Source organism: Scyliorhinus canicula, chromosome 7, assembly GCF_902713615.1.
Source record: "Scyliorhinus canicula chromosome 7, sScyCan1.1, whole genome shotgun sequence".
Classification (NCBI taxonomy): domain Eukaryota; kingdom Metazoa; phylum Chordata; class Chondrichthyes; order Carcharhiniformes; family Scyliorhinidae; genus Scyliorhinus; species Scyliorhinus canicula.
Window position 1 is genome coordinate 177,613,638 of NC_052152.1, and position 15,750 is coordinate 177,629,387.

Here is a 15,750-nt window from a genome sequence, read left to right on the forward strand (position 1 = left end):
AAAAGTGGGTCCCAAGAATCAAAGTTTGAAAAATACTGATCTAAATCAAGAAGGATGCTAATTTGCATGCCGATGCGTGGTAAAGGAAAAGTACGATGGTGCGCTGTCTTTGATCGTATCCTCATCTGTTTTACTATAACAAATACATCATCTGCTCAGCTAGATAAAAGGAAGCATTAGATTGAGTCTACAGCACTGAAACGGGCCATTCAGCCCAACTGGTTTATGCTGCAAATAGATCTCCTATCACCGTTCTGCATCAAATCACATCAACATGTCTTTCTATTCCTTCCTCCTGTACAAGAGGAACAAGGCTTACAGTGTAGTTGTGAAGGTGAACATTAGCAGCAATATACCAACAAGTTGCATTGCCCAGTGAATAAATAAAGCGTTAAGTAGGAAGACAAAAGAAGGGGAATATGTAATTAAGTCTTGTTTATCATGTGCCATCTTTGCTGCTGACTGCTTTGTGTCTTCCAGCAATGCCAATGGTGGTCCCTACGATAGTTGCCAGTGCCTTCCTTTACTTGATTGCCAAATGTAAGAGTGGAGTGAGACTGTGTGCTCTGGGCAAGAGGTTAATGTGTGTAAATCAGTAGATTTATTTGCAGGAGGATCAGAAAAAAACAGCCACTGTGGCCAAGTTGAGAAAGTAACAGTTTTTCAGGGTGTGAGTGTAAGTAGAAAGGAAACATAGTGAAGTTTTACACACTGACTTGAGGAGAGCCACAGCATGCAATGAATTGAAGAGTTGATAGGGCTGAAACTGTAGAGTACAGAACGACTCGGCTGAGAATGTCAGGGATATGAAGAGAATCTTACCTTAGACCTCCTGGTGAGATTATTCAATTTCTCACGGCACTGGAGCCAGATCCTGGTAAAAGTGCTGGTGGCACATTTCACAATGCTCTTTTACCAATTTGCCATGGTATCCATCTACCAAAAGAGTACCCCCTCTTTGTTTTTTCACTTGATCTACTGGCTTCATGGCCAACACTGAAAGCCTGAGCTCTCCATTGAAATTCAGACCTCAATGAAATCTCTCCTCTAAGCGATTGCCAAGCCCTGAAGAATGGATAGCAGCTCTCACTTTCCTGCCACTTAATTGGAAGATTTTTTTTTTGCATGAGCATGTGAGCTAGAAACCACTGCAATCCTATAAGCGCAAAAAAAGGTAAGCTTGGAGTTAATATTAGAAAACATTCCTTCACACAGGAATGATCGATGCCTGGACAGATTTGTGACTGTTTCCTTGAAGGCACAAATTCTAGAATCATTGAAGTAATGACTAAATGCTCTGATGGAAGGAATGCAAGTTTCTATGGGAAATAGAAATGACCTCATCTACATTTACATTTGGGAAACAGATGTAACTTAAGATTCTCTTTTGGTGGGGACACAAAAATGCATAAAACCCAAATTTGCAAAATAACCTGCTGGATAAGTAAGCAATATGTTGTAAATGAATCCTCTTTGTCAGGTGCTACCATAGTGTTGACTGGCATTTAAAAAAAATTTCACATACTAACTTCCAATTTTCTTGTTAGGAGAGATGATGATGATCGAAATCGAAGACTGTCTTACGATGTCAAATTGGAAGCCGTACAGAATTGTGAAGCAAGGTAAGTTTAAATGATCGCTCTGGAGAATGAAGGGACTTCATATACCTTGCAGGAATATCAATGTGTTCGCTACTTTTGCATGGAATACAGTTTTAAATAATGGATCTGAATTTGCTGGCAACTCATGCCAGAGTAATTACAGATTAATAGTGTGCACCATTATAAATAGCGAGCATCATTATTAATATGTGACATTCCAGCAAGAGTCTGGTGTGCTATTACTAGCTGGAACGTTTGCATTGTTTTGTTAAAAGGCACAAAGTTGATTAAATGTTGTTCTTGTCACTTAACCTGTCATGGCCGTCAACGGAGGTTGCCAGTTCGCTTCATTTATGTAATTATTCACTCTTTTTAAAAAATATTTTTATTCTCCTTTTTCACATTTTCTCCCGAATTTACACCCACCAACAAAAAACAATAATCAGCAACAAATATGTCAACCCCATAACAATAACAACGATCCCATCCTCCCACCAACCCCCAAACATCAGCCCGCATGTTTACATAAACAAATGACAAAAGGAATCAGGGATTACCCATAGTCACCCTTAATATACACAGTGCCCCTCCCCCCAACCCTCCCACCCATCCCCCCCCCCCCCCCAACTAATGTTCGATGTTATCCAGTTCTTGAAAGTGCATAATGAATAATGCCCATGACTCGTAGAACCCCTCCATCCTTCCCCTCAGTTCAAACATAACCTTCTCAAGGGTCAAGTATTCCAACAGGTCCCCCCCTGCCACGCCAGGGCACAGGGTAGAGAGGCTGCCCTCCATCCCAGCAGGATCCGCCTTTGGGCGATCAACGAGGCGAAGGCTACGATATCTGCCTCCGCACCCGTTTCCAACCCTGGCTGGTCCGACACCCCGAATATGGCCTCCCGGGGACCCACGTCCAGTTTCACGTGCACCATCTTGGAAATTACCCTAAAAACCTCCTTCCAGTACTCCTCTAGCTTTGGACAGGACCAAAACATATGAACGTGATTAGCGCACCCCCCCTTTCCCCCCCCCCCCCCCGGCAACGCTCACACACATCTTCTACTCCTTCAAAGAATCGGCTCATCCTTGCCCTCGCGAGGTGTACTCTGTATACCACCTTCAGCTGTACCAGCCCCAACCTCACACATGAGGTGGAAGCATTTACTCTCCGGAGCACCTCACACCAGACCCCCTCCTCTATAACCTCCCCCAGTTCTTCCTCCCACTTTGCTTTGATCCCTTCTAGTGGTGCCTTATCCTTTTCCAAAATAGCTCCGAACACCGCTGATACTATCCCCTTCTCCAGTCCCCTTGTCGTCAGCACCTCCTCCAGCAATGTGGAGGCCGGTTCCTCCGGGAAGCTCTGTATCTCCTTCCTGGCAAAATCTCGAACCTGCATGTATCTAAACATTTCTCCCTGCTCCAGCCCATACTTCGCTTCCAGCTCCCTCAATCCTGCAAACCGCCCCGTAAGAAACACATTTTTTAGCGTCTTAATCCCCTTCTCTTCCCATTTCCGAAAACTTCCATCCCACTTCTCTGGCTCAAATCTGTGGTTTCCCCGAATCGACATTTCCCTTGACCCTGGCCCAACCAGAAGTGTTGGCGAAACTGCCTCCAGATTCTCAATGAAGTTATTATTACCGGACTCCCTGAGTATTTCCCAGGAGCTATCGGGAGCGGCGCTGTTGCTAATGCTTTCAATCCTGACCCCCTGCACAAACTCTCCTCCATTCTGACCCACTGGGAAACAACCCCTCTGAACCAGCTCCACACCTTCTCCACATTCGCCGCCCAGTAGTAATACATCAGGTTCGGGAGACCCAAACTCCCTGCCTGCCTTCCCCTCTGTAGCAGCACCTTTCTCACTCTGGCCACCTTCCCTACCCATATGAACGAGGTAACCCTTCCCTCAATCTCTCTGAAAAAAGCCTTTGGCAGGAAAATGGGTAGGCATTGAAAAATAAACAGAAATCGCAGCAACACATTAATTTTAACCGCCTGTATACGACCCGCCAGTGACAGAGGGAGACCATCCCACCTTGCCAGATCGGCTTTCATTCTCCACACCAACCTAGAGATGTTGCACCTGCGAAGCCTCCCCCACTCCCGGGCAACCTGCACCCCCAGGTACCTAAAGTGAATCCCTGCCCTACAGAATGGCAGCCCCCCCACCCCTGCCCCCACCCCCTGCCAAGACACCACAAGATACTCACTCTTGTCCAGGTTCAGCTTAAACCCCGAGACAGAACCAAATACGCGCAGTAGCTCCAATATCCCTCCTATCGACGCACCCGGTTCAGACACATAAGCAGCAAATCGTCAGCATATAAGGAGACCCTATGCTCTATCCCCCTCCGCACTTCCTTTCCATGCTCCCGAACTCCTTAATGCGATGGCCAACGGCTCAATCGCAAGTGCAAACAGCAGGGGGTACATAGGACATCCCTGCCTCGTCCCACGGTGGAGAGAAAAGTATCTCGAGCTGATGTTGTTTGTGCGGACACTCGCCTTCTGCTCCTTATATAGTAGCTTTACCCAGTTCACAAATCTTGGTCCAATCCCAAACCGCCCCAGAACTGCCATCAAGTACCCCCATTCTAACCGGTCAAACGCCTTCTCAGCATCCAATGGCACAACCACCTCTGCTTCCTTCCCTTCCGCCGGTGCCATAACGACGTTCAAAACCCTCTTAATGTTCGAAAAAAAATCTGCCTCCCTCTCACGAACCCGTCTGATCCTCACCTATCATCTTCGGGAGGCACTCCTCCAGCCTACCCGCCAGTACCTTTGCCAATACTTTTGCGTCCACATTCAGAAGTGATATGGGCCTATACGACCCACACTCCGACGGATCCTTATCTTTTTTTAGCAACAGGGAAATCGATGCCTGCCCCAAGGTTTGTGGCAACACTCCCTGCCCTATTGCCTCTTCAAACATCCCCACATCCGGGGTGCCAACTTATCATTGAATTTTTTGTACTAATCCACCGGAAACCCATCCAGCCCTGCTACCTTCCCGACTGCATCCTCCCAATCGCATCCTTTATTTCCTGCACCACTATCGCTCCTTCTAATGTAGCCCTGTCCCCCTCCCCTAGCCTCGGGTACTCCAACCCATCTAGAAATTCCTGCATCTCACGGTCTCCCCCGGGTGGCTCTGACCTGTACAACCTCTCATAAAACTCCTCAAAAACCTTGTTAATCAGCTCCGGAGCCACCACCAACCTCCCTGCCCTATCCCTCACCTGGAGAATTTCCCTTGCCGCTGCTTCCCTCCGGAGCTGACCTGCTAACATACTTATGGAGAAGGTGGTGGCAGATCAGGGGGGTAGATATGTAATTGTGACGGGGCACTGGAGGGGAGATTAGTGGTGCTGTTAAGTGTATATGGACAATCCAGGATTCGCGAAGGTGGTGTCTGGGGCCATTCCCGACTTGGACACACACGAGCTGATTGTGGGGGGGTGGACTGGAACTTGGTACAGGAGTCAAGGTTGGACAGATCACAGCTGCGCTCGCCTTATCTCCATGGTCATAAACTACACCCCTTGCTCGTCTCAGTTGGCGCACCGCCTTCCTGGTGGACAGTCGGTCAAAGCTAACCTGTAGTTCCTTCCTCTTTTCCAGCTTCGCTGGGTCCCCATCTTCTGCATAACTCCTATCTACCTCCAACATCTCATCTATTACCCTCTGCCGCTCCAACCTCTCTTCTTTGTCCACCCTGGCCTTAAATGAAATTACCTCACCCATCACCACCGCCTTTAGAGCCTCCCAGGCAACTGCCTTCGACACCTCACCCGTACAGTTGAAACCTACATATTCCTTAATTACAGTTTCAATTTTCTCACAGTACATTTGGTTCCCCAAAAGCCCCACATCCAGTTTCCACCCTGGCCTCTGCGCTACCCCCTTCTCCAGTACCATATCCACCCAATGCGGAGCGTGATCTGACACTGCAATTGCCGAGTATTCCGACCCCTTGACCCCAGCCAGCAAAGCTTTTCCCACCACAAAAAAGTCGTTCCGCGAGTATACCTTATGGACTGCTGAGAAAAACGAGTACTCCCGTTCCCTTGGGTGCCGGAACCTCCAAGGATCCACCCCTCCCATTTCCACAATTAGCCCAGCCAGCGCCTTCGCCCCCCCTGATGGGACCAGCGAGTGTGGCAGTGATCTGTCCAACCTTGGCTCCTGCACCAAGTTCCAGTCCCCTCCCACAATCAGCTCCTGTGTGTCCAAGTTGGGAATGGCCCCAGACACCTTCTTCACGAATCCTGCATTGTCCATATACACTTAACAGCACCACTAATCTCCCCTCCAGTGCCCTTGTCACAATCATACATCTCCCCCCCCCGATCTGCCACCACCTTCTCCATCTGGAAGCGTACCCTTTTGCTGACCAACACCGCTACCCCTCGAACCCTTCCGTCAAATCCAGAGTGAAACACCTGACTAACGCAGCCATTTTTAAGTCTCACCTGGTCCTTCACCCTCAAGTGAGTCTCCTGCAGCATTGCCACATCGGCTTTCAAACTTTTAAGATGCGCAAGCACCTTTGACCTCTTGACCGGACATCCTAGCCCTCTCACATTCTACGTGACTATCCTTACTGGGGGTCTCACCCCCCCCCCCCCCACCTTTCTTATCCACCACCATCATACCACCGGGCCCTGCCCCATCAGCCTGGCCCACCCCTGTCCACTGTTAACATCGAACCCCCCCCGCCCTACATTTCCCCCTGAAACAACATTTCCCAGCATCAATCCCTTCTCCCCCCCCACCCCCCCAACTCGCTCGCCTCGTAGGCCCAATGAAGCCTGCTATCCAGGCTCCAACGTCCGCAGCCCTCCTCTCACCTCACCTCCGTCCACTAGCTGACTTTAGTTAGTTAGCGCGGGTGGCACCCCCTCCAAGATATATCGTCTCCTTCCACCCAGTCGCAGAGAAAGAAAAAACAAAAAAAACAAAGCCAACAGTCCAACCCCTACAATTCACTAACAAAAGATTTAACCATCGCAACACAGAACGCCAATCAACCCACCATTAACTTGAACATTGTAACAATGCAAAGTGAAGTAAATTACAATACACATCAGTAAAAAGAAAGTTGTAGTATTTATACATTTTCCAGCTGCTCAAACACAGTCCACAGTCTCCCTTCCAGCTCCACTCCTCACGTCTGTCTCAAGCCTTCTGCCCTCACGAATGCCTCAGCTGCCTCCGCTGTCTGAAAATAAAAGTCTTTGGCGTTATACGTTACCCTCAGCTTCGCCGGGTATACAATACCAAATCGCACCCCCTTGTACAGTGCTGCCTTGCCGCTCGTCTTTTTGCCAACTCCACCGTCAAGTCCTGGTAGATCCGAAACGCAGTACCATCCCACAGCACTTCACGCTTCTGCTTCGCCCAGCTTAATACCTTCTCCTTCATGCAGAATTTATGGAAGCAGATAATTACTGATCTTGGCGGCTTGTTATATTTATTCACTCTTAATCAAGCCACAGTTACTCAAGAATGGAAATGCATTGGTCACCTGTACTGATGTGATTTATTGCTTTCACTTCGCTCGCCTCTTGGGATGTCAACATAGGTGCCTTTCATAGATCATAGATCATAGAATTTATAGTGCAGAAGGAGGCCATTCGGCCCATCGAGTCTGCACCGACTCCTGGAAAGAGCACCCCACCCAAGGTTAACACCTCCACCCCATCCCCATAACCCAGCAACCCCACCCAACACTAAGGGCAATTTTGGACACTAAGGGCAATTTATCATGTCCAATCCACCTAACTTGCACATCTTTGGACTGTGGGAGGAAACCGGAGCACCCGGAGGAAACCCACGCAGCACACGGGGAGGATGTGCAGACTCCGCACAGACAGTGACCCAAGCCGGAATCGAACCTGGGACCCTGGAGCTGTGAAGCGATTGTGCTATCCACAATGCTACCGTGCTTTCAGGCAGAAGAGTCTCACCCCTGTAGTCTAGAAATTGCCCTCAAAATTTAAAAAAATATTCTCACTTTTGCAAGTTTAATCTTGAGCTGAATACCTATGTTGCCCAATTGAGGATCCTGATGTTAATGCAGGGCGTTGGGGAAGCACTCACATTGCCTTTATCCTAACATATTCAGCATTGGGATAAGGATGTGAATGAATCCTGGGGACCTAGGTATAATTGATGACACCATTCCACCTGACCATAATGTGGCTTCCTAGAGGAGAGCAGCAGCTGGTGGCTGGAGAATTTGGACAACACAATCTCCCCGAGCCCTCACAACTGTCCTCCACTGAATTCCACTCAGAATGGAGCAGAAAGACGGAAACAATTTCTCTGTGGAACCAAGTGTTGTGAAGACAATAAAGGACAGGCAATACCAAACAAGAAACAATTGAACTCTTATTCAGTGTGACAACTAACAGCATCAGTGTAAAAGCAAATAAGAACAAAACAGCCATGAACTCTCATCAGCAACGAGCAACAAATAGCATGCATTTTAACAAAATGAATATTTAATACATTTTTGGTGGCAACACTTTAGATAGAAATGTTAACAGTAGCAACAACTGTTCGACAAGGAACATGCCTTGAGCACTGTCTGTGAACTTAAGCAACAAAGTGGTCACACTGTATTGAGGTAGTCAATTGAAAAGTAATGGTTAGTTTTATAGAGTGCAAAAAAACCTGGAACACTTTAAATATATTTTTTTAATATTAAACCATTTTAAACCAGCAAAAATCCCCAAACAACATTTTACAACTACAAAATAACGAGAACAATGTAAAAACAATTCAAACTATTTTCAGAAAATTATGACTGTGCAGTTTGAAGCATAGCTGAGGGATAGCTGAGGGTGAGACTGAGAAGGAAGAGGTGGACTCTACATTTAAGAGGCCCCCGAGTCCTTTGTGCATCTGCACCTCACTCTCAGGATGCAATTGAGCTGTTCACGCAACCTCTTGGCACAGCTTGTGCAGATTCTCTCAAATCATATCCAGCCTGCCACAAGAGTTTGACATATGGTAGCCAATGGATCTGAGATGTCACAGGTGTCCTGAATCATTCTCCGTGCACTTAGCCAAGCTGTTCCAGTACAGCTGGAACACAAGCATCTACTCAACAATGTGGAAAATTGCTCAGATATGGCCTGTCCACAAAAAGCAAAGCACATCCAATCTGGCCAATAACTGTCCCATCAGTCCACCCTCAATCATCAGCAAAGTTTGGAGAGTGTCGTGGGCAGTGTTGTCAGATGTACTTGCTCGGTAATAGCCTGCTCCCCGATGCTCAGTTTAGGTTCTGCCAGGGACACTCAGCTCCTGACCTCATTTGTCCAAATATGGATAAAAGAGCAAATTCCAGGGATGAGGTGAGATTGACCAAGGCAGTAATTGATCAAGTGTGACCTCAAGGAAACCTAAAAAATTGAAGTCAATTGGAATCAGGGGAAAGCTGTCCAGAGGTTCCCTGCTGCCCGCCAATGGAGGGCCACTGCCCTTCACTGCCAAACAGACAGTGGGTTGCGCGGTAAACCCTGCCAGAGTTATGGAAGGATTTACCAGAGATCCTGCGCGCGGTGAGGGGCTAGCAGCCGCGCTGCGTAAAACTCCCGGCTCCCATGATAAAAGCAGCTGGAGAATGGCCGGGTTTGTGGCTGCGCATGCCGATGTCCTGCAGCAGTCTTGCCATAGAACATGGCGCTGGCCATGCGCGGATCCAACCTGCCAGATAGTGCCCCCCCCCCCCCCCCCCCCGGCTAGCAGCACGGCTCCCACCCGACTGTGGCGACGTTGGACACAGTCCGCAACTGCCACGCGGTGGGGTACTCGGCCCATCGTGGCGGAGCATCGGGGCAGGGCCTTCAGATGACACGCTACAGCCGTCCCAACAGTGTGCGGCGCGCAACACAATGATGCCACTTTGGAGGGGCGGAGCAGACAAAACCTGCATCAAACAGGCGCCGCGACCGATTTCGGCATCAAAAGGGATTCTCCGCCTGATCGCCAATTACAAAATCGGAACGGTGAATCCTGCCCATGGTTTGAGAATGTCACGTCAATAACATTGTCACGGTTAAGAGAAATTGGTGATTGGCATTAATTATCTTTGAGCACATGAAGATATGAGATAGCTGGGACACTACGTTGTATTAAGGGAGAGCGATGAGACTGAATAAATCAATGAACGCTTTCAATAAAGAAAAGCTGTATCTTGATTTCAGCTTGACCAATCATTTTGGGATTCTATAAACAGTATGCTGTATAAAAAAAAATGTAAATGTACCTACATAATTGTAAAAATAATAATGCAGAATTAATGCAAAATGAGATCAGAAAATGTATTTGAAAGAACTTTTAAAATTAGAAATTGCAGTTGGCTAAATGAACAGATGGTCCTGTTGCAATCAAGTGCATTCCTTTAGTTTTCTATTTGCATTGGATTGGATTTGTTTATTGTCACATGTACCGAGGTACAATGAAAAGTATATTTCTGCAAGCAGCTCAACAGATCATTCAGTACATGGGAAGAAAAGGGAATTAAACAAAATTCAAGAAAATACAAAATAGGGCAACACAAGATATACAATGTAACTACATAAGCATTGGCATCAGATGAAGCATACAGGGTGTAGTGTTAATGAGATCAGTCAATAAGAGGATCAACACAGGAATTGGTTCTTCTCAAGAAAGGAGTTCATGCCTCTGCTAATATTGTGGATAACAGAACATCATAAACACATTGAACATTATTTTTAGGTTTTGGTCTTAATTTTACATTGCCTTTAGTTAATGGCTCAGTTACAAGCATACATATCAGCACATTATTAAGCTTATCCCGTTTATTTAATCTGATGAGTATGTTGATTCACCATCTTTGAAGTTTGAATCAGACATCGGTGATGCATTTAATGAGAAACTAGAGTATATTTTAAATGCACATGGTAAACCCGAACCATTGAACAGTAACAAATAAAACAATAACTCTTAAAGCATCTTCACTTGCAGCAATGGCTAACTGTTTATTGACAAATGTGCCTCCTGTCACTGACAGTACAGTAGACCGAGTAACCATAATGTAGGTGAGTTGTGGAAATTTATGGATGCTACTAGCCACTGAATCATTGCAGGTCCTTTTCGGCATTATTCCCATTCATTGTCCTATTTCTGCTGGCGAGATCAGCTATCACTGCAATAGTTGATTCAGAGCTCCCGTGCCCCCATTTAGACTCAAGCTGCTGGACTACAATACAGAGATGACCAAAAATACACTGACAGTAGCCATGAAAGTAAACATGAAAGGCAGTGTATGCCCTTCCAATGTTGATAAGATCTGTGCAAAGGAGCTTCCAGCTTTAAAATCAATAACATGCTATAGTACTGGTTCATAGAATACATGTTGGATTATAGACAGTTCCTCATCAGCACAAAATTCCAACAAAGTGGCTCCACACTGGTTCTACTGTTTGGAGCCGTGACAGGTCCAGTGACTGGAGCAATGATCCAAGAGTTTTTAGGAACTACAAGCCTCACCTCAGCTGATAGCCACTTGACATCATCTGATTTTTCTAGCATGAGCACAACGAGTGACAAAAGATGTTGGCAATTCCAATTTCTACTCGTCTCCCAATAACTGTGAAAATCCTTTGTTAGAAACAATAATCCAAAAAGTAGGATTGCACATGATTGATGTTCTGCTGTATCTTGTGACAACAAACCATTGAAATATTGGTATGATAAATTGCAGGAAAATATCCCACAGATGATAAAACTAGGCACTGCCAGCAAAGAACAAATTCTAGGCTCAACTTTCTCACATGAAACTAATTTATTTGAAACATAGGTGTTCTGTGCATTATATGAAACAGCAGTTGGGCATAAATGGATCATTAAAAGTGCATTCACACTCCAGTTAAAGCAGTTTTACATCGCACAATTGTACAGTTAATAGTGTAAATACAAATGAAACTCCTTGGAGGAGGTTGTCATGCTTTGTTTACATTCAGTGTCAGTTTGGGCACTGACATCCAATTCACATTATAACATGCATTCAGCTTTTCATTCATTTACCAGCTCTTAAACGACCTATGTCTCAGGTCATTATAATGATACATTTCTAGCAATGTATTATTCCATATAAAAAAGTGATCAGAGTCAAGGATCAATTTAACAGACATTCCTTTGACTAGCATAGATTGCATTAGCATATACATCATATTAAAACTGATGCCCATTTACTCACAATGCTGTTTAGAACCCATGAACTCCGTAGTGACAGTAGGAAGTATTTAAATAAAAATGTCGAAAGGTCATTCATTGATAACTTTCCACTTTCTTCAAAATATTCCTTTTTCTTACAGTCTAATAAAAGTGACAATCATCCAGATCATTTAACATACCAACAGCTGAAACTGCAAGCATTTGAAACCACTTTATCTTGTGTAAATAAACATTGTGTAATTGACAGCATAGATCACCAGAGCTGTAAATCGAACAGTGTTTTCTCTGGGGTTCAGGTGTTTCAAAGAGATAATAGATTTCTGGGCCTTCAGCAAAGCCTTGTTATATATTCTTCACTGAGAGTCCAAACATCCACTAGGATACTAAAACACCCATACACAGACCTTTACATTCTTTGCTTAAGGGGTACTGTGATTAGTTAGTTTACATTGGAACTATCCTAATATAATTCAGTGGTAGTAACGGACAAATCAAAATATTGAAGAAATGTATAAATAATCATTTTATTTTCTAAAATTTTTGGCAAGCAAAACCACACAATGATAAATATGGAGGTAGGCATTTATGTGGTTACTATGTGGAGTGACATGACAAGTACATCTGCGATAATGCATCTCTAGGAACGTTAGAAATTTTGTAAGCTTGTTCTCCTAAAACATATTAATAATGAATGTTTCAATAAATGTTATTGCATGATTGTTATACAAAGCAACCAGATTAAATGAAATAAATGAAATTTAAATCACTTATTGTCACAACTAAGCTTCAAATGAAGTTACTGTGAAAAGTCCCTTGTCGCCACATTCCGGCGCCTGTTCAGGAAGGCTGGTACGGGAATTGAACCCACGCTGCCTTGGTCTGCTTTAAAAGCCAGCTATATAGCCCTGTGCTAAACCAGCCCCTAAGAATTATAATTCTAAAGAGCAGCACAATTTTTACGGGAAAAGACCCTGATCACACTGGTGTAGAAATTGTTTTGAAATTTACACCAATTTCTCCACCAATAATGCCAACAGAAACTATACCCAAATTTCCCGTTGAATTAATTTGCCATGCCAAATGTTAAAACCATGTTCCGTAAGACTTTGATAATTCTGCTGCAGTTCTCACAACAAAGCATTAAAAAGATGCAAAGAAATTTGCTATAAATGCCCAGAAATCACACTGACACCAATATTAGATGATTTGGGATCATGTTGCACCGGGATTTTGGGCATAGGCCTACGCTAAAATGTTCTTCATATAAATCCATAGAACTCACAAATCTTTGCATGATGTGAAGTTTTATAAATAGCCTTTAGAGCATGTTGGTGGATACACTTCAAAATGACATGAAGGATCAAGGAAATTCAATATTAATAATAATCTTTATTGTCACAAGTAGTCTTACATTAACACTGCAATTAAGTTACTGTGAAAAGCCCCTAGTCGCCACATTCCCGCGCCTGTTCGGGTACACAGAGGGAGAATTCAGCATGTCCAATTCACCTAACAAGCACATCTTTAGGACTTGTGGGAGGAAACCGGAGCACCCGGAGGAAACCCACGCAGACACGGGGAGAGCATGCAGACATCGCACAGATAGTGACCCACGACCGGGAATCGAACCTGGGCCCTGGTGCTGTGAAGCAACAGTACTAACCACTGTGCTACCATGCCGCCCATTTGGTGTAAAGCTTTCTATGAAGTTACAGACCAATGTGTATTTTGTATTGCAGTGTTATTCAGAAATAGCAAAAACATGCTAGTTCTTAATAAGCACAAACATGTGGATATCTGCTATTGATTAATAAGACCAGGATGTTAATAAATCTGGCAGCAGCCCATTAAAGCAGTTGATGAATAAAATTGTTATTGTGTTTGCACTCACATTGCCTTCCCTAATTATCCTAAACACAGCACAGAGCCAACAGCAGAAGAAGTGCATTCATGGGCTGAATCCTTTGACAAGCTAATGAAAACTCCTGCGGGCAGAAATATCTTCAGAGAATTCTTACGGACTGAGTACAGTGAAGAGAATATGCTATTTTGGCTCGCATGTGAGGATCTCAAAAACGAAGCAAACAAAAGTACTATTGAGGAGAAAGCACAGATGATATATGAAGACTTCATTTCAATACTTTCTCCTAAAGAGGTAAACTTTGCCCAGAGCTTAAGGCTCTGCTTTGAGATGTTGTTAGTATAGTGGCTTCAGATGAACCAGTGGTGCATCTTTGATTGAAACTCTGCAAAACACCCAAAGTAACAACAGGGACTGACAGAGGATGAACAATAAATTGGGGGCTGCTGATTGATTTTATCAAATTAACCTAGAAATTACTGGCAAAAAACATGCTAGTTTTTAAAGTAACACAAACATGTGGATCTCGACTGTTGTTATGAACAGATGAGTGGCGAGCACATTGATATGGGATTCCACTATTTTGCTATTTTTGGAAAGGGATGGAACCATTTGAAATAAATGAATTATGGCTTTTATTAAGTAATAGACAAAGGAGTTCATTTAATGCACTATTGCTCAATCCATCAAAATGGAATGGATCATTTGCAGTTTTGTTATCTTTATCTTCAGTTTTAGTTTCTTTCCGCTTCATTGCCTATTTTGCTTAATTCTTCCAAGTATAATTTTTGAATTTTGGGCATTGACCACTCCTAGCAGACTTGGGCCTTAGTTTTAGCTTAAATGGCTGCAGCTGAAAAAAGGAGTAATGATATTTGATGCCAAAGTTTTTTCCCCCATCTGTGTGGCTGTTTTCATAGTTCATTCTTTTGACATTCTTTTGAATTTTAATTTATAAAAATTGAAAAACTGAAACTGTAGTGCTGGGAAACCTGTTCTGATGGACTTTGTGGTAATAAAGGTTACCTTTTGCTTCAGTAATTACAGACAAGTGTCCCTCTTGCTGCTATGGGCAGGACAGTTGAGGACATCATACAGCCCTTTGCAACACACTGGGCTGGATTCTCCGTTTGGGAGACGAGGCCTAGATTCTCTGTTTCAGCGGCTATTTGCCAGCTGAAACAGATTTTGTGGGTGTTTTACAACGCCGAAAGGACACGACCTGCCATCCACGACTACACAGGACATCCCCTGGTCAGCCCCCAACAGTCCCCCCAGCCTTCGCGGAAGCAACCCCGGCCAGCAGCATGGATCCTGGCCGAGTGTGGCAACTGGAATCCTAATCAACTGTCGCTTGAAAGACTCCCACATATCCGATGTTGATTTTCCCTCCAACAGCTGCGTCCAATCCAAATTCTTCAATTCCTGTCTAATGTTATCTTAAATTGCCTTTCCCCAGTTTAGCACCTGAACGCGCGGGCTACCCTCATCCCTATCCAACAGTACTCTAAAACCTATGGAATTGTGGTCACTACTCCCCAAATGTTCCCCTACTGAAACCTCAACCACCCTGTCCAGGCTCATTCCCAATACCAGGTCCAGTACTGCCCCTTCCCTAGTTGGACTATCTACATATTGCATCAAGAAGCCTTCCTGGAGACATCTTACAATCTCTGTCCCATCCAAGTCCCGAGCACTAAGTGAGTCCCAGTCAGTATAGGGGAAGTTAACATCCCCTCCCACAACAACCCTGCTACTTTTGCACCTATCCAAAATCTCTCTACCTGTCTGCACCTCTATCTCTCGCTGGCAGTTGGGGGGGGGGGGGGGGGGGGGGGGTGCTGTAATAAATGCCCAACATTGTGATTGCCCCCATCCTGTACCTGACCTCTACCCAGATTGCCTCATTGTGTGAGCCTACCGAGATGTCCTCCCGCAGTACGGCTATAATATTCTCCTTAACCAGTAATGAAACTCTGCCACCCCTTTTGCATCCCCCTCTATCTCTCCAGGAGCATCTATATCCTCCAATGTTCAGCCGCTATTCCTGCCCTTTAACCACGT

The 15,750-nt window shown here is 44.8% G+C and overlaps 1 protein-coding gene across 2 annotated transcripts in view; it reads left to right on the forward strand.

Annotated features, from left to right (window-relative positions):
* The window catches only part of rgs19 (regulator of G protein signaling 19), a 160,507-nt gene that overhangs the window by 138,354 nt on the left and 6,403 nt on the right, over nucleotides 1–15,750 (forward strand). For both annotated transcript variants that reach the window (XM_038803371.1, XM_038803372.1), the window contains 2 exons: nucleotides 1,548–1,622; nucleotides 13,746–13,980. In XM_038803371.1, the coding sequence (XP_038659299.1) occupies nucleotides 1,548–1,622; nucleotides 13,746–13,980 (310 nt within the window). The remainder of the gene's footprint in view (nucleotides 1–1,547; nucleotides 1,623–13,745; nucleotides 13,981–15,750) is intronic.